We start from the raw sequence: 24776 nt of genomic DNA, 5'->3' as shown, positions 1-24776 counted from the left end.
GGGGAAAATTCTTCCTTTTCCCAAAGGGGCAAGGAGCCCTGTGTGAGGCAGAACAGGAAGAGAAGCTGCTGGGGAATTTTGGGACAGACAGGTGGGTGGAGTATTTGGCGGGGGGGGGGATTCAAGGAAGAACAGAGGGATGGATGGATCCACAGGACACCCCCAGCCCCATTAGAGTCCCCCAAACACTCCCCAGGGACCAGCATCTCTTCCCAGGAACTGTCAGCCATGGCTGGGGGGACACCATGGGGGATCCACGATTTGGGATCGTGGCCACGTGGGGGACACAAGTGACAGTGTCACTGTGGGGCCACAAGACTCCAGGGAAGAGGTGCACGGAGACCCCTGGGGGGCACGAGGCCGTGTGGCTCCGTGTGGGTGAGTGTGGTGGCCACAGCACACCCCAAAACCAAACACAGGTATCACAGCAGGCCTGACACACCCCAAGAGTGCAAACACCCCAACATCCACCCACACCCCGGCACACCCCGGAATGGGGCCCCGTGGGGGACACTGAGGCCCGGGGGGGACCCTGAAACAATGGAGACAGTGAGGCACGAGGAAGTCCCCCAAACCAAAACACGGGGACACTCAGAGGTGACACCGCAGCATCTTTATTGTTCCCTCCTGCTGTGAGGGAATTCACTCCTCGTGGCCAGGGGGCGGGGGGGCCACGGCGGCCCCCAGGGTCACCTGGCTCAGGTAGGTGCTGTCGAAGCAGCGGCGCCGCTCGGGCTCCTCCAGCGAGCAGCAGCCCTGGGGGTCCCGCCAGGCGTCCTGGGGGGTGGCACAGAGCGTGGCGATGCCCTGGGACAGCTGTGGGCAATGGGGACGGGGGTCAGGACGGCTGTGGGGTGGGGGGATCCCCCTGAGCACAGCCCCTGACCCCCCGGGTCACTCACCTGCTCCCGGGCACAGGTGCCGCGTTCCGGGGCGGGCAGAGGGCAACACGCGGCCGTCATGGCCCCCAGCAGCTCCGGCACCGGCCGCCTGTGGACACGGACACGGACACGGGTGAGCGTGGGGGGCACCTCCAAGGGGGTTAAAGGCAGGGGGAGTGCATTGCCGCAGCCCCTCCCAGAAAGGGGCTCCTGAGCAAGGGCGAGTCCCCCGTGCCTGCGATGGGGATCAGGAGTCCGGCAAAGCTGGGACACCACCAGGAGGGACCGTGGGACCCCCGGGAGGTGTTCGGGGGTCCCCCACCCACCTCTGTGTGAAGAGCCGAGTGGGGCCGCAGAGCGAGCGCAGCAGGGCGGTGCCGGGCCGGGCCAGGCTCACGTTGTGCAGCTCCCGATCGTATTCGGGGTGGGGGGCGGCGGAGGCGAAGCAGCGGGCCCGGAGCCGGGGACCCCCCCGCTGGCAGCACCGGTGCTGCCCCGTCTTTATCGAGGACTCTTCCTGGCAGAACCGATTCAGCCCCTTCATCCACTGCGGAGGAAAATCTGGGGTCGGGAGAGCGCCCTGGCACTGTGTACCCCAAACACCTGAGCACCGGGCTCATCCCTGGGACACTTCCGTCCCCTCCCCGGATGCCGGGGTCCCTCCCTGACACGTTTGTCACCTTCCCGGATACCTGGGAGCCTTCCCGGCCTCTGAGTGAGCGGGTCACGCTCCGGGCACACGGGTCATTCCCGGGACACCTGGGGCCCCTCCCAGGATGCCCGGGGCGCTCCCAGCACGTGGATCTCCTCCCCGGATACCGGAGCGCCAGCCCAAACACCTCGGGCCCTTTCCCAAACACCTGGGTCCTTTTCACGGACACCTGACCTCCCCAGTCCTTCGACACCTGAGACCCTCCCAAACTCGGGGTCCCCCGAGTCCTTCAGCACTGTGACTTTGTCCCAGCCTTGTCCCCCCGCCCCGGGTGCCCACTCACGGCTCTGTGGGCGCAGCTCAGGCTCTCGTTGCGGCAGCAGCGGCCGAATTCTCGCTCCAGCCGGACGCGCAGCCGGACGCGGGGCCCGGAGCGGCCGCCGGGACCGGGGGGTCCGGGGCGCAGCGTCCGCAGCCCGCAGATGTTGCCCAGGTTGGCGGCCGTGGGCTCGCCGGGGGGAAAGGGGGGCTCGGTGACCAGGTCCCAGGCGGGTGTGGGGTCCCAGGTGGGGGCCGGGGCCCCCTTAGAGAAGCAGTGGCGCCGAGCGGCCCCGTGCAGGTGGCAGCAGTGGAACTGCCGCGTCTTCACCCCGAACTCATCCGTGCAGAACCCGTCCAGCACGTCCGTCCACTGCGGGGCAGCGGGGGCAGAGCCCCCTCGGTGTCACCGCCTGTCCTTTCCCCCACGGTGTCCCCTTTCCCGGTATTGTCTCCCCACTCCGCGCTGTCCCCACGTTACACCTGCCCCGGTGTTTTGGTGTCTTCCCTTCCAGCAGAGTCCCCGTGTCCCTCACAGTGTCTCCCTGCTGTCCCCACATCCCCCTGCCCGCGGTGTCCCCGTTCCCCTCTGTGTCCCCTCCCCGCAGTCTCCCCGCTCTCCCCGGTGTCCCCGCTCTCCCCGTTGTCCCCGTTGTCCCCCCGCTCCCCCCGTTCTCCCCGGTGTCCCCGTTGTCCCCCCGCTCCCCCGGTGTCCCCTGCTCACGGCGCGGCGGGCGCAGGGCAGCGGTTTGTGGTGCCGGCAGCAATCGTTCATCCGCGGTCGCAGCGCGGCCAGCGCAGCCGCCTGCCGGCGCAGGTGGCCGAAGGCGGTCTGGGGCAGCAGCAGCGGCGGCGGCAGCGTGGGGGGATCGCGGCAGTGCCGGGTGACGGCGTCGTCCATGGGCCAGGCGGGGGGGAAACCCTCCAGGGAGCTGCCCCACACCGGGGGGCTGCGCGGCGGGGCTATGGCCCCCCCGACCAGGATGTCGGGGGGCACCTGGAGGTCCTGCTCCTGCTGCAGCACTGAAAAAGGGAGGGGGGTGGGCACACAGTGTCCTCCCTGCGCTTGTCCCTGTGTGTCCCCGTTTGGTTCCCGTGCCCCTGTCCCACTCCTGTGCCCGACTGTCCCCGTGTCACTCCCACCTCGTGTCCCCACCAGCCCGTGTCCCCCTTCTCCTGCAGCACCATGTCCCCATGTCCCTCTACCCCCAACCCTGACCCCCCCGTGTCCCCTCCATCCATGTCCCCACCCATGAGCATCTCCTGTCCCCAGTCCTGGTGTCCCCCTTTGTCCACCCACCCCTGGCTGTCCCCACCTCTCCCCTCACCTTCTTTGATGTTGGGGGGGGGGCGCAGGTCCAGGCTCTCCTGCATCACCTGCTGCAGCTGCCCTGAGGCCACCGCTGTCACCGATGGGGGACACAGGGGGTCAGCAGGGTCACCCCCTCCATCCCCCCATCCATGCAACAGCAAGCAGGGACCCTCCCAGACCTGTGGACTTGGAGCCCCACAACGAGGAGGGGGCTCAGGTGTTTTGGAAGGGGGCCCGGACGTTCAGGAAGGACCCCAGGTGCTCGGGAAGGGGACACAGGCACCCAGCAGAGGATGCAGGTGTTTGGGACAGGGACTCCAGGCATTTGGGAGGGATCCAGGTGTGTGGGCAGCGGCCCCGACATCCGGGGTGGGGAGCCCTGACAGGCAGGTGAGGACCCAGGTGCCCGTGGAGGAGTCCCAAATTCCTGGGCAGGTGCCCAGATGTCCCAGGTGCGACCCAGGAGTTCGCGGAGCAGATCCCGGTGTCCGGAAAAGGGACCCGGGAGTTCGGGAAGGGGCCCCAAGTCTCTGAGTGGGATCTCAGGTGTTTAGGAAGGGGATCCAGGTGTCCGGGGGAGGGACCCAGGAGTTCGGGAAGGGGCCTCAGAGTTTGGGGGGGGGGGGCCCAGCCGTGCAGGGTGGCCCGGGGAGGGCCGCGGGGACTCACCGGCGGCGCTGAGGAGGAGGAAGAGGCCGAAGGCCGCCATGGCGTCGGGAGCTGTAGGGTCACCGCCGGCTCCGCCGCCTTATGAAGGGCCGGGTCGGGCGTGGGGCCACATCCCGCGAGGCTGAGTCACGGCCTGACGTCGCGGCGGAGCCGGGAGGGGGGACCCCGGGGGGACCGGGGGGCTGCGCTGGATCCTGCACCCCCAAACAGCGGCAGGGCCATCACCCCGACCCCAGAGAGGCTGGGACGGCGCTGTCGCCACCCTGGTCCCGGATCCCCCTCTGGTAGCCCCAGCGCCCCTTCCTCCCCCCGCCCCAGACCCCTGCGTCAGAGCAGGGGGAAGCGGTCAGACCACATTTTTGTGGGTTTTGCCCCGTTTTGGGGCCCCCGCCCATTGAGTCACCCCCGGAGCTGGGGGGGCTGAAGGGCCACCAACGGAGGGACCCCCCGAGAGGGGGGGATCGCTCAGCTCATGTCCCCGAGGGTCACGGCCTCGGTGACAGGGGGATCTCGGGGCGGGGGGCGTCCTGTCCTATCCCGAGATAATCAAATCCTGCCGGGGCAGAGCCCACACCCCATGGCAGGTGTTTAGGGGGGGACAGCCCCGTGTCCCCCCCGATTGCCCAACGGCGTCTGTGGCTCCGTGACTCGGGGTTTGCGCAATCCCCCCACTTTCCCCCTCGCGTAGGTGGGGAGAAATCCCGGCAGGAAAAACCCAGAAGTGCCGGGGGGGGACTCGGGACCGGGAATGTGGGAACGGAAACCTGGAAATGAGAGCCCGGGGCACGGAATCCGGGAATCCAGGTGTTGTGGGGCGGGTATCCAGGTGTTTCGGGGGGGGGTCCCCAGCGTCCTGCCCCCCTCCCCGAGCACCCCAGCACCGAGAGCTCCGTGAGGTGCCCCGAGCAGCCCCAGACTCCGCTCCCACAACATCCAGCGCGTTCCCAGCAGTTTATTGAGTTGGGGGGTCCAGGGGGGTCCCGGTGCCCCCCGGGAAGGGGTAGGGGGGGGGTCAGAAGCGCTGCTCGGCGTCGGGGACGCGGCTGTCCCTGAGCTCCTGCAGCCGCTGCAGCACCCGGGGCAGCTCCAGCTCGCCGAGCTGCCGGTTCTCCCGGGTCCGGACGCTGACGGTGCCGCGGTCCCGCTCCCGCCGTCCCACCACTGCGGGGGCATCACGGCTGTCGGGGGGGGAGCTCGGGGGTCCCTGCGACCCCCGGCCTGCACAGGCACCCCCAACCACAGCACCCCCAGCTCTGAGCAGCACCCACCGCCCGGCGGGTCCAGAGGGGTCCCAGAGCAGTCCCGGGGGGCTCCAAGGAGGGTCCCAAAGGGGCTGGGGGGTCTCAGAGGGACCTGGGCGGGGTGTCCCTAAAATGTTCTTGGGGAGTTCCCGAGTGGATCTCAGAGGGGTCCCAAGGGGGGTGCAGGTGAATTCCCAAGGGGGGATTGAGCTCCTGGAATCGCAGGGGGGTCTCAGGAGGGGCTTCAGCAGATTCCTCATGGGGGTGCTGGGGGGTCCCAGGGGATTCCCAGGGGAGGGTCTCAGTTTTCCAGCAGCACCCAGGATGTGGATGGGGGAGGGGGTGTCCAGCCAGTCCAGGGGGGCTCCAGGGGGGTTGCGGGGGGGTCCTAGGGGTCTGCAAGCCACACCCCACCCTTACCCAGCTGGAAGTTGTAGTGGGCAAGTTGGGCCCGGCGGATTTTCCGTGCCAGGGTGGTCCCGGGGTCCCAGTCCAGGTCGGCCAGGAGGCCCCCCCTCCTCAGCACTGTCTGCACCTGTACCCCTGGTGTCAGTGGGGGGCACGGGGGGGTACGGGGGTGGGGGGGACGTGGAGGGATGGCATGGGGGGGGTTGGGGGGTCACGGGGGGGGTTACAGGGGAAGGGAGTACATGATAGGGGTCCTGGGGGAGCACAGGGGGGGATCACATACTCACCTCCCGGGCGTAGTCCTCGACCTCAGGGGTCTGTGGGATGACCATGGCCTGCAGTGGGGACAGCCAGAGAGGCCTGGGGGGTACCAGGGGTCACTGGGGAGCACGGGGGAGGACACACAAGGAGGGGGTGCCCCAAAGGTTGCAGGGGTGTCCCCAGGATGGAGGTGCCCCAAAGATGGAGGTATCTTGGGGATGCAGAGTATCCTGGGGATTGAGTGTCCCCAAAACCGGGGAGTGTCTGCCCTGGGACAAAGGTGACACAGGACGAGGGGGCCCAGACAACTGAGAGTGCTTCTGGGAACTGGGGGCATCCCTGGGGATTGTGTCCCAGGGGCTGGGGGTTGTCTGAAGGACTGGGGTGTTTTTGGGGACCCTCTCACCATCTCCCGCCGCAGCTCTCGGCCAGCACGGCCACCATGCGCTCCACGGAGCCCAGCACGGCCCGATGGATCAGCACCGGCCGCGCCGGGCCCCCGCTCGGGCTGAGGGGGAAATGGGGGTCAGGGGGGCAGGGGGACCCCAATCCTGACGTCCCCCAAAACCCCCAATTCCGCCTTCCCCATCCCAATCCGGACGCTCCCCAGTCCCCCATATCTTCCCCCTTAAATCCTGCTCCCCCCCAGCCCCATTTCTGTCCCTCCACCCCAATCCTGATCCCCCTGCAGCCCCCACTTCTACCCTCACAATCCTGACATTCCTCAATCCCAATCCTGCTCCCTCAGCCCCAACCCTGATTCCCCCCAGAACAATCCTGAACTCCAACCCAGTCCTGGCCACCACAAACCCCCAGTCCTGCCCCCTCCCAGTACCTGGCATATTCCAGCTCGAATCTCTCGGGCATCTGGAAATCCAGCTGGATGGTGCCGCACTGATGGTGCCTCCCCAGAGCATCCCGGATCCGGATATCAATCTGGTGGCAATAAAGGGGAGGGGAGGTTCCAGAAGGGTCCTGGGTTGCCCCCTTCAGGGATCCCCCCCTCCCCAAAATGCCTCACCTTGGGCCCATAAAAGGCGCCGTCGCCAGGACTCAGCTCCCAGGGCTGCCCAAAATTCTGCAGGCTCCGCTCCAGCTGCTGCAAGGGTGGGTTGGGAAGGTCAGAGGGGCACAGTGCAGGGGGGACACGACACAGGGAGCATCGTCCCACCTGCTCAGCACGATCCCAAGTTTCGGGGTCCCCCAGGAATCCGTCGGGACGGGTGGCCAGGGCCAGGCGGAAGGAAAAGCCCAGGACGGCGTAAACAGCCCGGATGAAATCCAGGGAGGAATCAATCTCGCTCTCCAGCTGGGAAAGGGGTGTCAGGGGGGCAGGTGATACATTCTGGGGTGGGGACAGGGACGGGTCAGGGGGACAGACACCTGCTCCAGCGTGCAGAAAATGTGGGCATCATCCTGCTGGAAGCGCCGGACCCGAGTCAGCCCAGTCAGAGTCCCGGGGGGCTCGTTGCGGTGCAGGACCCCAAAATCCGCCAGGCGCAGGGGCAGCTCCCGCCAGGAGCGCGGCCGGTGGGAGAACATCAGGCTGGGGACGGACAGACAGACAGGCAGCACCCCCAGGAGCTCCCCCCAGGCACCCCAGGGCCACCTGACTCACCAGTGGGCCGGGCAGTTCATGGGTTTGAGGGAGAGGGTCTCAGGGGTGGCAGGGACAGAGAAGATGTGGGGGCTGTAGTGCTGCCAGTGCCCTGAGAGCTCCCAGAGCCGGGGGCTGAACAGGTTGGGGGTCACCACCTCGCTGAAGCCCCTCGCCCGGTACTCGCTCTGCAGGGACAGGGATGGGGACGAGTCAGCTCAGCCCCACAGCATCGGTCATGGGGGGTTCAGGGACTGGCAGGGGTGAGAGCTGTGGCCACCGGGGCACAGCAGGAGCTGGGGAGCAACTGTGTGCGAGGGATGGGGTGCAGGGCGGGCAGAGGGGTCTGGGTGCGAGGGGATGGGATGCAGGGGGGTGTGTGGGGGGCACAGTGGGGTCTGGGGGATGTGGTGACAGGGAGATGATGGGGGTCAGGGGAAGCCGCACCCGGATAAACTCCACGAGGGTGTTGTAGACGTGGGCACCACGGGGCAGGAAGAAGCAGCTGCCAGGGCTGAACTTGTGGAAGAAGAAGAGCTCCTGATCCTGCAGCACGGAGGGCGTTACTGGGGGATCCCCGTGGCTGTGAGGGACCCCCCCCGGCCCCTGGCAGGGCTCACCTTCCCGATCCGGCGGTGGTCCCGCTGAGCCGCCTCCTCCTGTGCCCGCTCCCACTGCTCCAGGTCCTGGGCGCTGGGAAAGGCCACGGCGGCCACTCGCTGGAGAGACTGGCCCCCAGCCCCGCCCCACAGCGCGGCCGAGCTCTGCGGGCACACGGGGACATCAGCGGGGCCGGGCACTGCGACCCCACCTGACCCCAATATCAGCAGGGCCCAGCACCAGGGACCCCTCCCCACACCCACCGTGAGCACACGCAGGGCTCCGATCAGCCCCGTGTGCCGGAGCAGGGGCCCGTGGCAGAGCTGGAGCAGGGGGCCGCACCTGAGGGATGAAGGGATGGATGTGGGGATGGATGTGGGGACAGGTGAGGTGACCCACGGCCCCCACCATGTCCCCCCTGCTCACCTATAGACCGTGGCTGTAGGGGACGTCACCTCCTCGAGCCGCTGCAGCTGGAAGGTGTTGTGCTGAGGAGGGACAACAATGAGGTGGGTGATGGTGGCTCGGTGACATTAGAGGGGTGACACCGAGGGGGAAGTGACACTGTGCTGGGTGAAGGACCAAGGTGGTGACAGTAGCACAGGTAACACCAAGGGGTAACCCCCATGGGGATACTGGTCCCCATGAGCACCACTCCGGTTGATGATCCCAGCCAGGAGGGTCCCAGTGTCCCCGGGCTGGCCTCCCATGGCCCTCCTGAGATGGGATGGCGACGCTCTGGGGAGGGGTCTCACCTTGAGCAGCTCGGCCAGCTGCTGCCGGGTGGCCTCGAGGCGCTCGAAGCGGTGCCGGGCACGGGCGAACGTGGCACAGGCCTCCTCCAGCGCCGGCAGCTCCGAGCTCTGCACTGCCCTGGGGGCACGGGGACATGCTGGGGACACGCCGGGGACACCCCGGGGACACCCCGCGGCACCGCCTGGGCCCCGCCATACCTGCTGCCCATGTGCACGTCGCAGAAGAAGCCGTCCTCAGTGGCCTGGGTGCTGCAAAGCATCGCCCCGAAAAACTGCTCTGCCACCGCCCCCAAAACGCAGGCGCTGGAGCGCCAGAAAGCCTGGGGGGACACGGGGGACATGGGGGGACACGGGGGGACACGGGCTGTGAGGGGGGCGAGGTGCGGCTCCGGCACCCCAGGCTCCCGGGCTCACCTCCCGCCCCTCGGGCGTGGAGAAGTCGAGCAGCTCCAAGTCGGTGTCACATTCCAGTGGCCGGTCCAGGTCCTGGAGGGTCCCGTTCACCCGGGCCACCAGCACCGCTTCCGCCAGGCCAGCCCTGCAGGGACACCGGGGACACGTGGGGACATTGTGGGGAGACCCCAAAAGCCCTGCGGGAACCCTGTGGGGGCTCTGTGGGGATCATCGGGACTATGGTGACAACAGCAGGAGCCCCACGAACCTTGTGGGGACCATGGGGACATTGTGGGGACCCTGTGGGGACACCACGGGGACACTGCGGACCTTGAAGGGACGCTTTGAGGGGTCTGGGAACCTTGACAGGACACTGCGGGCACCCTGGGCACACCCCGGGACCCCCGCGGGCCGTACCCGAGCTCCGTGGCCACCTGGAACGGGGTGGTTTGCAGGGCCCGGCCGGGCAGGCGGCGCCCGCCGGGCAGCGCGATGCGGATCGGGGTCCCCGGCGGGAGGCGGCCGCTCCCGGCCCCGGCCCCGGCGCCATCGCCGAGCCCTTCCCACCGCTCCGCCGCCGCCGCCCGCAGCCGCTGGAAGAGCCGGAGGCGCTCGGGATCCGGCCCGGACACCTGGGGACGGAAATCACCGGGAGGTCACCCGGTCGCCCTCGGTGCCGCGTGGCCAGCGGGGCTTAGGGACCGCGGAGAGGGGGCAGGGGTGGTGCGGAGGTCCCCCTGGGGGGGGTGCGTGGAGGGTCCCGGGGGTCCCGAGCGCACCCGGTGTCGCCGCGGAGCTCCCGCCAGCAGCAGCCGCGAACCGGCGCGCGCGGACATGGCCGAGGCTCCGCCCCTTCCGCCGGAACCGAGGACAAGGGCGGGCCCGCGCTCCTCAGCGCCGCCGTCCCCCCGCGCAAACCGCGTTGGACTCGCCCGCCAGTGCGGGAGCGCGGCAGATAGGATGGAACCATGGAGGGGGCGGGGGGGGAAAGGACCCGCCGGGAGTGGGGGGGGGGTCGTGGCTGGGGTACCCCCAGGCCGGGGGTGTCCGGAGAGAACGCGAGAAAGAACGGAGCCGCCAACGGCTGGTTTGGTACTTTTTATGCAGATCCTGGAGCCCACACCGGTATCAAACAGGTACGATGGAGGCAACTAAAAACCAACAAAAAAATTAATTAAAATAAATCAAGTAAAATCCCAACTTCATATAAAAGCCGCGGGGGCGGCCCTGGGTGTGGGGGGGAACCTCTGCGAGCCCCCGCCGGGCTCCGGCTGCGTGTGGTGAACGATCCCAGAGGGAATTAAAAAGTGATTGCTATATACACACACGTAGAAAGTCAACAGTGATCCCGGGGGAAAAACAGAACAAAACAAAAAAATCAAAAGATCCCCAAATTAACCCAAACCCAACCGACAGTCTTCCCAAGCAGGGGGGACAGGCTTGGGCCTTCTTGCTGCCAGAGTCCCACGTCCCACGAAGCTCCAAGGTGGGTTTGGGTGGGTTCCTCGACCCCTTTTTTTTTTTTTTTTTTGCCTTGTTTTGGTGCTTTCGGCAGACAGGAGAATCGGGGGGGGTCTCCCCTCCCTGCAGCAGCAATTTGGGGATCGGCTGGAAACCAACACCCCAACACCACTCAAGTGCTCCTCTCGAAGCTTTCAGAGTTTTTCCTTTTAATTTTTTTTTTTTAACTTTTTCAACTACTACCGAAGGTTTTATTTAACAGCAACGTGGCTTCTTCTTGTTAAAACATTGGTTTGTGTCTGTTTTCTTGTCTCACCCAATGCTGGGGGGCTGGGGGGGTAGAACCAACCGAAAAGTACAGAACATTTAATTTAGGAGAAGGTTACAGGAGTCTGGAGGGGAGGAGAAAAGAAAAAAATGAAAAAAAAAAAGAAAAGAAAAAAAAAAAAAAAGAAAGAAAACAAATGAAAGGGCAGCCCTGGGAGCTCGGCGGCTGCTTCAGTACCGGGGAGGGAAGAAGGGGCGCTTAGGGGTGAAGAAGGGGGCTCCCCCCCTTCCGAAGGGCGGCCGCGGTCGCTTCAGGCTCTGGAAGGGGTCTCTGCCGCCGAAGGGCTCCCGCGGGCGGAACTCAGCGCGGGGCGTGCGGAGCAGGACGGAGCCGCCGCGGCCGCCGGGGTCCCGGTGGGCGGGGGGGCCCAGCCCGCGCCCGGCCCCCAGCTGCTCCCGGGGCAGAGCGCCGGGCCCCGCGGGGTCCCGCGAGCGGGGCAGGGGGTCCCGCGGCTGCGCCCCCCCGAAGTGCTCCTTCAGCGTCCCTTGCATCGTACCGTGCTCCTTGGGGAAGGCGCCGGCGCCGTGCTCCAGCGGGGGCGGCGCGGGGAACGGGACCCCGCCGTGCTCCCCCGCCGGCGGCGGCTGCGCGGGGAACGGGACCCCGGCGTGCTCCCCGGGCACCGGGGGAGGCGGGGGCGTGGGGAACGGGACCCCCGCGTGCTCCACCGAGGGGGGCGGCGGCACGCCGTGGGGCAGCGGGAGCGGCGCGGGCGTTTCCTTGGAGAAGGGGTTGGCGTGATCCACCGACGGCATGCGGGGAGGGACCGAGTGATCCCTCGGGAAGAGGCTGCCGTGGTCCTTGGTGGGAGCGGGCGGGGGCACGGCGGGCGGCCCCACCGGGTCCCGCGGGAAGGGGTTCCCGTGCTCCAGGGGAGGCGGCGCGAGGGGCGGCGGCGGCAGGTGGTGCTCGAAGGCGGAGCTGAAGTTGTTCGTTCGGAAGTTGTTGACGCTCTCCGGGAAGGGCGGCACGTGCTCCTTGTAGGGCGCGGGGAAGCCGCCCATGCCGGGCAGCTCCGAGGAGCCCGCGGGGCCGTTGTCGAAGGCGCTCCCGCCGCTGCTCAGCTCGAACCAGCCCGCCCGGCTCCCCTCACGCCCGTGGCCCCGGCTGCCCTTGCCCAGCACGCGGATGGACTCCACGGTCTGGATCGGCTCCCCCGACATGCCCCGGCTCGAGGCGTTGTGGTAGCCCAGCGTCTCGATGGGGGCCCCCTTCTCCTCGGTGCTGTCGGGCAGGTCCAGGCAGGAGGAGGAGACGCGGGTCTCGATGCGGTAGTGCTCCTCCGGCGGCTGCGGCTCGCCCTTCACCACCCCGGACAAGCTCCCCACCTCACCGGAGCTGCTTTTGGGAATCTGCCCAAAATGCTTCTCCTCGGAGGGCTTCCGGGAGGCGTTTTTGAGCATGTTCTTGAACTCAATGGTGGAGGTGGCAGAGATGGAGGAACCCATGGGTTTGTCCCCGCCCGCCGCGGGTGCTCGGCTGGCGGGGCTGGGGAGGGCGTTCTGGGGAGAGAAGAGCGAGCGGTGGGGAAGCGCGTGGGGCGAGTCCGAGTATTGCTTCTGCGGGAGGCCGGCTTTGGGCAGGGCGCTGTGGTTGGAGTCCGGCGTGAAGAACACGTCGTTCTTGCTGGGCGACGGGGACCCGTCCGAGGCCGAGTCCTTCCCCCTGCGGCCGTAGCTCCCGAACATGCCTGGGGACGAGGCCAGCGGGTCGCAGCTCTCGCTCTGATCCAGGATAGACCTCATGGCCGGGGGGAAGGACGGCTTCACGCCGAACTCCTGCGACCGCTGACCGTAGCTGGACAGCACGGGCTGGTACTCTGCAGAATCAGGGAGTTTACTCGATTTCAGGATAGACTTGACCGGCTTCTTCTCCAGGTTCAGCATGGCCGAAGGCGGCGGCCCGGAGTAGTCAAAGTCGCGGTAATCCTCGTCTTCTTGGAAAGAAGTATCTGGGTAAAACTTCTCCTGGGAGGAGTCCATCAGGGAGGAGGGCATCTCCCTGCTGTCCGCAGGTGGCTTGTACAGGCTGGCTGGGGAGTCTCTGCCAAGGCCAAAGGGCCGGTAGCCGTGCACAGAACTGGGAAGTTCTTGGGAATATCCATCATCCCGGCCCTGCAGAGGTGACCTTGTACTGCTGGGAGTCGAAGAACCGGGGCTCATGATTTTCGACAGCAGGGAGATCGTGTCGACGTTGCTCGACGTTGGCTTGTCCATCATCTCGTCCTGCGTGGGCGTCCCGCTGCGCTCGTCACGCACTGGTGTCCCGTCCACATTGTCCATGGAAGTGCTGGTGGGACCACGCTGGAAGTCAGAGGCGTGACTCTCCGTTGCCATGCTGGACCCCAAGCTGCTGAGTATGGGAATATTCAAGTTCAGGCCACTGAAGCCAGGATTTCCCTTCAGGAAATTGTGTATCTTCATCTCCAAGCTGGGAGAAGGGGGTTCCGATTCCAGCTTGGCTTTTGAAATTTCGGAGGATTGACCCAGTGAGGTTTCTGTTGGCAAAAGGGAGGAAGGACTGGTGGGGTGGGAACTGGAAAATCCCAGGGAATTAGTTGGTGGCTTAAAACCAGAGCTTGACAGTGCTGGGGTATGTCCGACGGGAGCCTTATTGACTGAAGTGGAGGAAACCTCCGCGGTGGTCGAGTTTGGAGAATAACCAAAACTTTTGGCTATAAAGGACTGCGGATTGGAAGGAACATTCCTGCCCTTCATGCACGGCACGGTTGTGTTGGCTGGCGATGCCGAGGTGCTCTGTGAGGCAGCTTCTCCTGACTGAACGGTGTTTCCAGCCACGCTCTGCAGCAAGGATGACAGCCCTGGAAAACACAACTGCTGCATCAGCTACTGAGGAGAGAGCAAATCACCCCCAGCCCCTGCCATGGGAAGGGCTCCTGTGTTTGCACTGCTGTTCCTTTACACTCCAGCCACAAAGATTTTGCTGCACTGATATTAGCACCTAGTGAGGTCCAACCTTCTGCCAGAGGCTTGGATTGAGCTGCAAATATAAATTACACTATCGAGTCAGGCGGGTAAGAACTCGTCCTGGTCTGCTGCCAGGAGTGGGAAACCCTGCCCTGCTGGCCAGGTGACCCTGGTAAGGTGCCAGAGAGGAAGTAGAACCTCTGGGCAGCTTTCTGCACTTAGAAAACAGAGAGACCTCTTGGTCTCCTGTTCTGGGAATGTTCCAGATACGTGCACTGCAGCCACAGCACAAGCGGGAAGTACAGGGAAGGGACAGATCTCACTGTTCCGTGACACCTGTGCTACCTGAGAAAGACCATCCACATCTGCCAAAGATGTAAAACATTCCAATGAAGCTTTTCTCCCTGTTTTCTCACTTCAGGAAAAGCAGAGCAGCACGTTTCAGCCTGGCCACTGACCTCGGACACCTGCCAGCCCTCCTCCAACGCCCACCCCAGTACCTTGCAGTGCTGGCGCTGTCTGAGTCTGGGTTTTGGAGAGAGCCGACAAAATGCTTTCCGGAGTTATCTCGACTTTGGAGAGAATATTTGCCAATGGATTCGAAGGAGCAGAGGGGGTTCCCAGGACAGGAGTCTTCAGGCCACTGGTGAGAGCTGTGGGGCTGGTCGGGGTCCCTGGTGAAGGCCTCGAGGCAGGACTCACACCTGGGGCAGGAGCACACACCACTCACCTGCGCTGCTCTGGCAACGCACGTGCTTTTGACTCGGCCTTCTCACAGGCACAACGGAGCATGAGCAAGGGGAGGCTCATAAAGAGACACCGTGTGCCAGAGACCGAGCCAGACCTCTGAAACCAGTAACTCACGTTTATTTTGAGACAATTAAAGCTTTAAACGATCACCCAGCTCCGTCAGTGCTCAGCACTCACCTGTGCTCTTCATCACCGATGTCAAACTGCTGAGGATGGAGCTGATCTTGGCCAGGTCCACGTTGGCCAGGTTGGGTAAGGCGAGCGCTGGTGCCGGAGGGATGGGAGCTGTGCTCACCACCTTGGGAGCCGGGGGGGTCGGAGGGGCCGGGGCTGGCGTGGCCACTGTCCCCGAGGCCGTGGCAGCCGCAGCAGCCGCAGGCACCGCTTTGGGGACGCTCTCGGTCTTGGCGGGGGCCGGGGCCGGAGCAGCCTGTTTGTCCTTCCTCTCCTCCACTGCAGTGCAGAGAGGGGAACAAGAGCAGAAAGGTCACTCAGACCCCCCAAAAAGACTCGGGGAACATCAGTTCTGCTTCCCACCGATGTAAAAACACCTTTGATAAGTGTTTCGGGAAATGGGAGATTACCACACTGGGACTTCCCTGCCAGGAGTCAAACCCAAGAGCCCCAGCCCACAGCCCAGCACGGGCTTTGTGCCTCCTCCACATCCCGAATGAAAGCTGGCAAAGGCTGGCGTGTCCTGTAATTCCCACAGGACAATCACATACCAATGATTTTAGACGTATCATCCTCCACATCGGAGAGCTCCATGTCCTCCACATCCCGATTATCTGTTGCTGGCTCTGGAGAGACCATCTTGCGGCCCCCAGCTGCTGGAGACCGGGAGCTGTTCTCCTCCCCCATGCCCTGGAAAGGGGACTCGGAGCCCGTGGGAGATGGGGCGTCCATGCTGGGAGAAGGGACCGGAGACTCCTCGGGATCAGGAAGGGTTGCTTTCAGCTGGTCCAGCTTTTTCTTCAGATTGCTCACTCGGTTGGCAAATGTTTTATAGGCCTAAGGAAGGAAGGACACTGCACTGGGGATCTTTCATGCCTCGGTCATTTCCTTAAGGAAGCAACACACAGCCTGAGAAAACCAATCCCAAATCCCTGGACCCTGCAGTGGTAAGAGCTCAGCATCTCCATGGGACTCACAGGGCAACAACCACAAAAACTGAGGAGGATAAAACCTTTTTCCACTTAAAACAATTTTCATAACCCCCCAGTATTTTAACAGATGCATTCTGCCCACTTTGGTAGGGTCAGGAGGGTGTTGGCTGTTTTTATAACACTTTACTACTGTCCTTTCTTTGCTAATCTAATTCTCACATAAATCCCAACTTTCCAGAATTTCAGGATTTGTCACAATAACTGCAATTTTGCCCTGTTTAAGAATCTAGAGGGGATCCAACATTCCAGCAACACATACAAACTGAGCTTCCAACTGCTGTATTTGGAGAGCATATCCTCGTCTTGCCCACAGCCTCCGTTCTCCCATCTTTGGAAACCATCCTTACATCAATCCCACAAACGTTTTAATTTGGGAATAGAGAGACGAGGTGTTTTCCAGCCTCCCAGGTGCCCAGTGAACACAGGCAGGTGCTGTTTCACCTGTGGAGGACCCAGGAAAGGCACACTTACATTTGCCACCACCTTGACTTCTTTGTACTGTGCCTCGTAGAAGATCCCGGCGTTCTCCAGCGCCTCGGTGAGCGAGGGGCCGTTCTTCACTTGCTTGTCCAAGCCATTGACAAACTCCTCCAGCTTTGAACTTGCTTCTTCGAACTCCTTGGAGAACTTCTTCCCTCCTGTTTTATCTGCAGGGAGGTGAACACCATGGAAATGAGCTGCCACATGCCAAGCCACAGGAGTGTGGCCTCGATGGCAGCAGGTGGGACGTTGGGACAGCAGAGCTGCAGGCTCCCAGACCCCCCTGGTCATCCACTGGGATCTGGCAAGGAGGAGACCTAGTTGCTGGCAGAGTGCTGGTTTTCAGACAGTCATTTGCTTGGTCTGAGCTCTGCACCTGAGACTTTCCACTGAAATTCAAACTAACCAAGATTTTTGGCTCCCGATTGCTGGTTCTTAACCCCACTCTGAAATTGCAGCATTTTCCATCTCCACAGAACTGAGGAGCTCCCACAACCCCTTCGTTGCCCTCAGGGCTTTACCTTTCAAGCACTTGAGTGTCTCAGTGCTGCAGACATCCACCCTCATGGTGGAAAGCTGCTTCTCCTTCAGCTCTATCTGATCTTCTGAGCGCTTGTACAGCAGCAGCTCATCAATGAGGGACTGGGGCTGGAAAAGAGCAAACAGGAAAAGCCTCCTCATCACATTCCAGGCAAGGGAAGCCCTGCCTCTGCTCTGGTTCTAGACTGCTTCCAACGAGAGCTAACCCAGGAACCATGTGGATCCCGGGATTTTTAACCTCAAAATTCCCAATAAGCAAAGCTGGGCTCAGGCAGGAACTGCAATGCCATGCATCTGGTTGAGAGCAGGGACAGGTCTTTTTTATTTACTCCCCATTTCACTCTACAGGTGCCTGTGCATGAACATTTCCCATTCTGTCAGGGGACCAAATTTAGACCCATTTCTTGCCAAACTCCTCTTCAAAAGGATGTCCTGAGCCTGCCCAGACCCTCCCCGTGCCAGCCCCATGGGTGTCACAGGTGGCTCTTGGGCCTGGGATCACCCCACATGCAAACCCCCAAGGTGGGGCTCAGTGCCACGGGTCACTTCCACTCACAGACTTACTCGGAATTCAGCAACAATCTTGGACTTCAGAGCAGCTTTGGGGTTGGTGGAGGCTGTGGGGACAAATGAAAATTGTGAAGAAATTAAGGAACTGCATCCCGATGGAAAGTCAGTCACAAGAGGCAGCCTAATAAAAGATTCTTTAAGATAACTTCAGGTGTTACCCATCACATCCTCCCCTCCATGCACGTGTCTCTCAGTGCTCCGGGCTCCTGGCAGCTCATGGGGACATGGACACGCACAGCTGGATTGGGACCGAGCTCAACAAGTGACACTGCTGCTTTTATCATGCTCTCAACATTTCCTGGGCACACCTTTTCCTCAGGAAGACAAGTCCCTGCAATGGTCCATCTGACAGCCTTAGCCACAAGGAGTTACACCTCTCTGCAAGGAAGGGAATGTTATTCCCAAAGAGCCAGACCTGGAGCTGACATGGAGCCCAGGTTCCCTGTGGGCAGAGTTTCCTCTGGGCACTTCCTAGGTCTGACCATGCTCAGAGCCTTAACAACTGTCACACCTGCTTACAGGGTGGGGGGACGAGTCCTGCTGGCAAACAGACTGAATCCATCACATTCTGGACAAAACAGGAGAAACAGGAAAGAAGAAACGAGCTGATGAGAAGCAAAGCACTAAACCCTCCATCCACGCTGGATCCAGCCCAGTTCTGTCCGGGAAAGCAGCTCTGGTTAAGCCTGGCAATAAACACTGCCCAACTCTTTTCAGCCTTCTGATGTCACCCTGTCACACCTGATGTCCCACATGCCACACAGCACACCTGACATCTCACCACCTCTGTCGGGACCACTCAGGGTGTTGGTGCAAAAATGAGATCATTAAGGTCACTCTGTTATAATAAATTCTCTCTTGCTGGTCTGGGTTCTGGACCGTTCCTGGGCACGAAGGGAATGTCCATCTGATTCTCTCTGTCTTCTCTACATCTCTGACCAGCCTAAGAGCAGTTTCCAAGAGGTTCCACCAGCTCTTTCCTCTCCTGTCCACAACCTCTGCTCTCACATCTTATTTTTGCCTCGCTTCTCTTCTTTACAAAGTTGTTTTCTACCAACACCTCCTTGGTGCACATCTTGGGGCCCTTCTGAGCCTGCAGGCTCAGCTGGCTCAGCCCACACTGGGCTCAGCCTTTCTGCTCCTTGAGCAGCCAATTTCTGCATTAGTGCACAGAGTTCACAGTGGTTCCTTACTTTGTGATTTCTTCCACGGCTTATTCGGTTTGTTCAGAGACTCTTTCAGTTGCTTCTGAGTTTTGAAAGTGGTACCTGGAAAACATTTCATTTTTGGCAATCTGGCATTATGGGATTCTTGTCAAAATCTGGTTTTTTGGTGCCATACAGTTGCACGATGAAAGAGTGAACAGAAATTTGTTTTAAAATACCTCGACCAACTTCCTTAGATGAGCTGCTGGATGCCCAAGAGAACCTCAGTTTACTCAGGAATGCAGCAACCTGGGGGTGGTCTACCATTTTTAAATCAAGTTTCTGTTTGCCCTTACATTAAGGCAGTTCAAAAATCACAGGCAGAAGGGAAAACACAAGGAATCTAAAAATGAAATTCTTTAGGGAGGCTGTAATGGGATCAGCTGGAACAGACAAGTGCTGCCCCATGGGGAAAGCAGCCACAATACCTGATTTACCTGAAACCTCACACACCTGTTGTCAAGTTACAGAAATGAGCCATTTCAGAGCAAAAGCACAAACGTCACTTCTCAGCATGCAACGACCCAGCTCGAGCCTGTCCTCGTGCCACAGCCCAACCCAGGACACCACATTGCTGCTGCCGTGATGGTCACCGACCTTCAGAGCACACCAGAGGGCTTCCTGAGCACCTCCAGCTCTTTATGATGTGAGTAGAGCCAAAACCTGCACTCATTTCCTCCAAGTGCTAACTCCTGGATTTAACCGACTCCACGTGTTTCTTCCCTAAGGATTTGAGGACTCTTCACCCTCCAGCTTTGCTTCTGCCTCTTGCTACCCCACAAATATGATTAGTTAAAGCAGCCTATGATTGAACAGGACCTGGAGATAGAGCCAGAGCACCCTGGTCAGGACGTGTAGGACCATTTCAGCCTCACGTTCTGTTTGCTCTCAGCTGGAGAAGTTCCAGCTCATGCTAAAGAATTCACAGCTGCCTTGAGAAAGGTACAGAAGAGGTAAAGCAGGAGAATCCAGCACTGCTCACGTCCCACACCCGGCTACGTTACAGCCTGTGCCAGGTGCAAATGCCCCTGATTCCCCTCAGTGACCCCAGACTATTTCTACAACTTCAGTGAGCTCACGTGGCAGTTTGTAAGGTGAGAAATGCAAAGGGTAAGTGACTTACTCAGTGCTTCTTTCAGTGCCAAAATGGTTTCCTCAGGGTACACGTTTCTGTCCTCCCAGATTTTGAAGATTCTTTCGATGGATTTGGAAACAGATGGATCCCTGGAAGAGAAGAGTTCTTTACCCCCTGACTGCAGGACACTGGTGCAAGGCTTCCCTCTCTCCACAGGATAATTTGACCCAAACCACCCCTCTGTGCAAATTAAAACCCAGGTCATGCCAACTCTGGCCTGCTCTGCAAACACACGGCTGTTCCAACAGAATCCTTTAAGTTCTGCTGATGTTTCTGAAGAGTTTGAGATGTCAGAAGAAAAATTCTCCCTTTTTGAGACACTCAGTGTTCCAATAGCCTGTTAGTTCATTACTCACTTCACCAATGAAGCAGCCTCAGGAAGCACCTCTGCAAAGGTGTCCCGAAAGACAATGGCATTTTTCCTCTTGCAGTTCTGTATGACATCATTGGCCAAGTAAAAAAGGTTCAGCCGATGAGGAAAAGCAGCTGAGGACAAAAGAAAATTTAGAGTCAGCATGAGACAGAAGTATCACAACAGCCACACCTTGATCCCAATATTTCAGTGCTGCTTTTGGGAAAGTTTCAGAGTTTCCAAAGTCCAGCAGGCAAACTCTGGGGACTAAGAGAGGACATCTTCAATTTACAAATGATTTTCAGATTCCCCCAGCTGTGCTTGCTTCTCTGACCCTCCTCAAGTTCAAAAGCTCCAAACTGAGTTACTCCATCAAACCCCTTTGTCAAGACTGGGTAAACTTGGCAAGCTCATCCTCGTGCTAATGATGGTAATGAGCTCCTTCACTCCACTAAAGGACATTCCCAAGGATTAAACTAGAGGAACAGTGCCAAGAGATGGTGTTACTTCACATGCCCGTGTGTTGTCACCTCTCACCTGCCCGTGTCACCCCCGGCTGCAACCAGAATCAAGTTTTTATCTACAGACCCCTCAATTCTCTATCCTGCTTCATTTTCCAGTTGTCCCTACGCTGGTAGAGCCACTTCCCACAGCATGGCTGCACCTTACAGTTCTCCTGGTCTCCAGGATTCCCCTCAGGAAGCTCAGAATCCTTCCTGGTCCAGAGCCCTGGTGGGAGCTCACCCTTCACTCACAACACGAACAAGCTCCCAGCGGGAACAATCCACCCATGCTGCCCTCCTAGCATCAGGGTGAGCTCACAAGTGAACAAAAGTTCAAAAGGAAGATTCTCCTCTGAGGGGAAGCAGGGCTGAGGACACAGGAAAAGGCTTAGCTCGGATGGGTCCTCAAATCCCCAGGGGTTGATGTCCCTAAGCTCTCCTGGCACTGCGCCCTCGAGCATCACTCCAGACTCGGGTGAGGAAGGGCACAGGGACAGAGTCCTCGGGGAGTCCTTGCTCCTGGAGCCCTGTCCCTCCAGTGTCCCTGCCCCAGGACACAGAGCAAAGGCCTGAGAGACGAGCCATGGGTCACTGCTGGCAGCTTCTCACCCCCAACCCTGCATGGAGCCCCAGCTCCCACATCCCAGGACGAGCTTTGCCAGCACAGGCTCAGAAAGCCAAGGACTTATGACTAGAACCTGTTGCTCACAACCTGTGCCCTGAACATGCTGACAGGACAGGTTGAGGTGGGTTTTTGGGTTTTCTGGAGCAGAGTGCTCTGCTCTGCCTGGAAAGCTGCGAATTCAACTGGAGCAGGGCTGCTGTACTCGCATGGTGTTCCAAAACAATTTGCAGCCAGCTTTCCCCAAAACGCCAGCCTCGATAATCTCTCAGATCATCAGCCCACTGGAACGGGGCTTCTGTGATTCAGTTAAACCCCGTGCTTGGGTGCCAATTCTCCTGCTGCTCGCTGGATGTTCCCTCCATCCCAGAGACGTTTCACCAGCAGAGAGCAATGATTCCAGATCTCAGTAACATAAAATAGATTTCAAAGAACTATGAGCCTTTGATTGAAACGACCCAGCATCTACACAGCAGAAAGAAATCTGGAGTGGGGCTCCAGCCTCACAATGACCATAGGCACCACTCGCCCAGAGCAAAGTTAGAGCCACAAGTTATAAACCAAGATACACCCACAGCATACAGGAGGAAAGATCCAGGCTGGGTCCATAGGAAGGCTATGGACATGAACCACGAAGAAAACCAAGATGCAACAGGCTGTATCCAATGGGTGAATGGCTCCTCTCAGCTTAAACCAGCACGGGCAAGCAGGAAACTGCAGAGCTGAGCCCACCCCAGCCCCATCACCTGCTCCAAGCCAGGCACAATGGCACCAACAAAAATGGCATTTCAGAGCCCACGGACAGGTCATGTCTAACTCACACTCAAACACTGACCAAACCCTCCTGCAGGGACACTCAGATTCCCATCAGGAACTTCCCAGAGGTGAAGATACAGAGGAATGTCCTTGCAGGAACATTCCTGTTGGGAAGCTCTGGCTGTGACCACCATAGCTCGGAAGCAAGATGCCAAACCAACAGCAACATGTCAAATACCAGCATCCCTGTATTTCCTGAAAGGACACAATTCTGTGTCCCAGGAGCCCCAACCCCACCACATTCCCCTCGCCAGGAGCTCCCTGGGAAGAGCAGGTTTGATGAGTAGGAGCTTTGGAGTTAAAACATTTAAAAAGGAAAGGAACCCAGAGCCACTCGCTGTGGCACCACCACTGAGCTCCTGGGGCTGGGACAGGGACTTCCCACAGCGAGAGAACTGTGAGGTCCTTGAGGCAGAGAATGAAGTGAACCATGAAGGGAAAAGCAGGGGGAAAAGCCAACGGAAGCAGGGAGCAACCAAACAATCAGGGGTCAGGACATGGCAGCATTGCAGCTGCTGTCAAGGACTGGCTGAGTGGGATAAGATGGTTAAGGAGGGACCTGGATAAAAGGAGGGGTGTGCAGGTGAGATCCTCACGAGTGCTGTGAACGGAAACCTTGAAAGAATCCCACAAAATCCAACAAGAATTCTGGGCTGGTGCTGAGGGCTCAGGAGCCAACAGCCCAGCAGCAGATGGGAGCCAGGGCAGAAACAGGGCATCGAGGACCTGCAGGTGGGAACAGCCCAATGGGTTTTGATGAGCTTGGAAGGGGGAAGGAGTGATGGAAGAGCACTGAGGGCCTCGGGAGGAGCCTGGACAATGTGAGAAGGCCACGTCCAGAAGAGCTGGCAGATTTTGGGCCGGATTTTCTTCAGGGGGTGTGCGCTTGCCAAGGATGATGCCACAGTGCCAAGGGGTGTCTAAGGGAGGAGGATTTCCAGGAGACCCAGGGAGGACCCAGGGCACTTCCTCCAAGGTCCTGACCTTCCTCTCCTTAATTCCATGGAGTACAGACAAAACAGATCAAACTCTGGGGAAAGAGGATCTTCTGCGTTCTGCAGCAGTGCCTGGATAGAGAAACCCAACTCTCCCAAATTTTCCAAAAGGTTCAGCACACAACAGATCAACACTTTATGGTGGGAATGTTATCTCCCTGTTCCTGCCAAGCAAAGCTTCCTTGAACTCCCACAAGTAGAGTCAAACCTTCCCACGGCAGTGGAGATAACACTGTTGTGTGCTGAGCCTGCTGCCAACACCAGCCTTCTCCCTCCACATCAGGGACACATCCTGACGGGTGCTGCAAACCCCAGCGCTGGCACCTGGACTACCTGTGCCCACCCCAGGTGCTCCAGCCAGGCAGGGCACAGAAACGGACCCTGGTTCTTGAGCCCCCAAAGCGCTGCTTTACAAGATCATGGGTTCAGGAGGACAAAGGTGCCACCACTGAGGTGCAGGCAAACATGCTGTGTTCCTCCAAGGATGACAAGGTGATGCACACGGCACAAGAGGGAACGTTTTCAAAGTAAAAAGGTTTAGATTTAGATTAAGTGTCAGGAAGGAATTCTTCCCTGTGAGGGTGGTGAGGCCTTGGCACAGATAGCCCAGAGAAACTGTGGCTGCCCCATCCCTGGAAATGTCCAGGGCAGGTTGGATGGGGCTTGGAGCAACCTGGCCTAGCGAAAGGTGTCCCAGCCTATGGCAGGGGGTGGGACTGGACGGGATTTAAGGTCCTTTCCAACCCAAGCCTTTCTACGACGAGGAGCCCGACCCTGCGCCACGGCCGCCGACACCGGCCGGTCCCCGAGTGCCCGGTGCGGGCTCGCCCCCGATGGCGGGGCCTCGCCCCCGGCCCGGCCGCGCTCGCTGCGCCCCGCTCTGCCCCCAGCCGCCCCCCGGCCCCGCACTCACAGCGGCGCAGCCACTTCATCCAGTGGTACACGATGGTGCTGTGGTGCCGCTTGTTCTCCAGGCACCACGAGGAGAGGCCCTGGATCGACTCCATCGTGTTGGTCACCGCCTGCAGCTTCCTGTCGAGCGAGGCCTCGAGCGCGCCGGCCGCGGACGAGGCGGCGGCGGCCGAGGAAGAGGAGGAGGACGAGGAGGCCCGGCCGCCGCCTCCGCCGCCCGCCGCCATCTTCCCGCGCTGCTCGCGGCCAGGCCGCGCGGGGGGCGGCGGGGCGGCGCCTCACGGGGCGGCGGGGCCCGGGAGGGGGGGGGGGGCCGGGCGGCGGTCACGGCCCGGGGGATCGAGAGGGGCTCGGGGGTGCTCGGGCGGTGCCAGAGGCGGCGGGAGGCGGTCCCGGCCGGGGAGAATCGCTCGGCCCGGGCGGTGCCAGAGGCGGTGCCGGCCCGGAGGGATCGCGGGGCCCCGGGAGGTGCCGGAGGCGGTGCCGGCCCGAGGCGGTGCCGGTACCGGAGGCGGTCACGGCCCGGCCCCCCCCGCGCGCGCCGCCCGCCCCCCCGCCGCCATTTTGTGACTCCCGCACACGGGCGGGACGCGCACGCGCCCGCCCCGCCCCCGCCGCGCCTGCGCGCCCCGCCCGGCAAGATGGCGGCGCCCCCCCCCCCCCCCAACCTCTTGGCCCCCCCCCTCGCTTCGTGGCCGTGAGAGGCGCGGGGAGCGCGGGAGCACAAAAACGGCGTTTATGCCGTAAATTCCGGAGTCAGTGACGCTGGAAAAGAGTTCTGAGTTCAACCTGTGACCGATTCGCACCCTGAGTGCCACTCCAGTCGTGCCTTAGACACAGGCAGGGATGGGGATGCGAAGAAATTCCCCAACGTCCAACGTGAACATGGTCGAACGCCTGGGGCTGCATCCTTAGAAAAGAGGGGAA

At 61.1% G+C, this 24776-nt stretch overlaps 3 protein-coding genes across 4 annotated transcripts; all 3 read right to left on the bottom strand.

Moving 5' to 3' along the window:
* Positions 1-598: 598 nt before the first annotated feature.
* On the bottom strand, positions 599-4027 carry ECM1 (extracellular matrix protein 1). Its single transcript, XM_014891273.2, has 7 exons — positions 3833-4027; positions 3180-3254; positions 2576-2874; positions 1877-2224; positions 1208-1428; positions 903-990; positions 599-816 (listed from the first exon to the last, which is right to left on the bottom strand). The coding sequence occupies exons 1-7, from the start codon at positions 3870-3872 to the stop codon at positions 643-645; spliced, it is 1245 nt and encodes a 414-aa protein (XP_014746759.2). The 5' UTR covers positions 3873-4027; the 3' UTR covers positions 599-642.
* A 742-nt stretch (positions 4028-4769) lies between these two features.
* On the bottom strand, positions 4770-9926 carry TARS2 (threonyl-tRNA synthetase 2, mitochondrial). The gene is made up of 18 exons (XM_014891291.2): positions 9867-9926; positions 9505-9719; positions 9109-9232; positions 8893-9014; positions 8695-8812; positions 8366-8427; positions 8203-8281; positions 7960-8103; positions 7787-7885; positions 7361-7527; positions 7126-7288; positions 6914-7051; positions 6764-6841; positions 6578-6678; positions 6149-6250; positions 5769-5841; positions 5494-5608; positions 4770-4993 (listed from the first exon to the last, which is right to left on the bottom strand). Exons 1-18 carry the CDS (start codon positions 9921-9923, stop codon positions 4845-4847), a joined length of 2106 nt encoding a protein of 701 aa, XP_014746777.2. The 5' UTR covers positions 9924-9926; the 3' UTR covers positions 4770-4844.
* Positions 9927-10736: 810 nt separating this feature from the next.
* Positions 10737-24134, bottom strand: RPRD2 (regulation of nuclear pre-mRNA domain containing 2). Of its 2 annotated transcripts, XM_088181036.1 has the most exons (11): positions 23851-24131; positions 20006-20135; positions 19638-19738; positions 18503-18577; positions 17304-17356; positions 16721-16847; positions 16191-16366; positions 15279-15564; positions 14731-15006; positions 14304-14507; positions 10737-13697 (listed from the first exon to the last, which is right to left on the bottom strand). In XM_088181036.1, the coding sequence occupies exons 1-11, from the start codon at positions 24074-24076 to the stop codon at positions 11047-11049; spliced, it is 4305 nt and encodes a 1434-aa protein (XP_088037162.1). In that variant the 5' UTR covers positions 24077-24131; the 3' UTR covers positions 10737-11046. The 2 variants fall into 2 exon arrangements, with proteins under 2 accessions (XP_088037162.1, XP_088037163.1); XM_088181037.1 differs by lacking the exon at positions 18503-18577 and having other exon boundaries at positions 23851-24134.
* Positions 24135-24776: the final 642 nt, after the last annotated feature.

Source organism: Sturnus vulgaris, chromosome 31, assembly GCF_052056855.1.
Source record: "Sturnus vulgaris isolate bStuVul1 chromosome 31, bStuVul1.hap1, whole genome shotgun sequence".
In the NCBI taxonomy this organism is placed as follows: domain Eukaryota; kingdom Metazoa; phylum Chordata; class Aves; order Passeriformes; family Sturnidae; genus Sturnus; species Sturnus vulgaris.
This window is presented reverse-complemented; position numbering and strand designations above follow the sequence as displayed.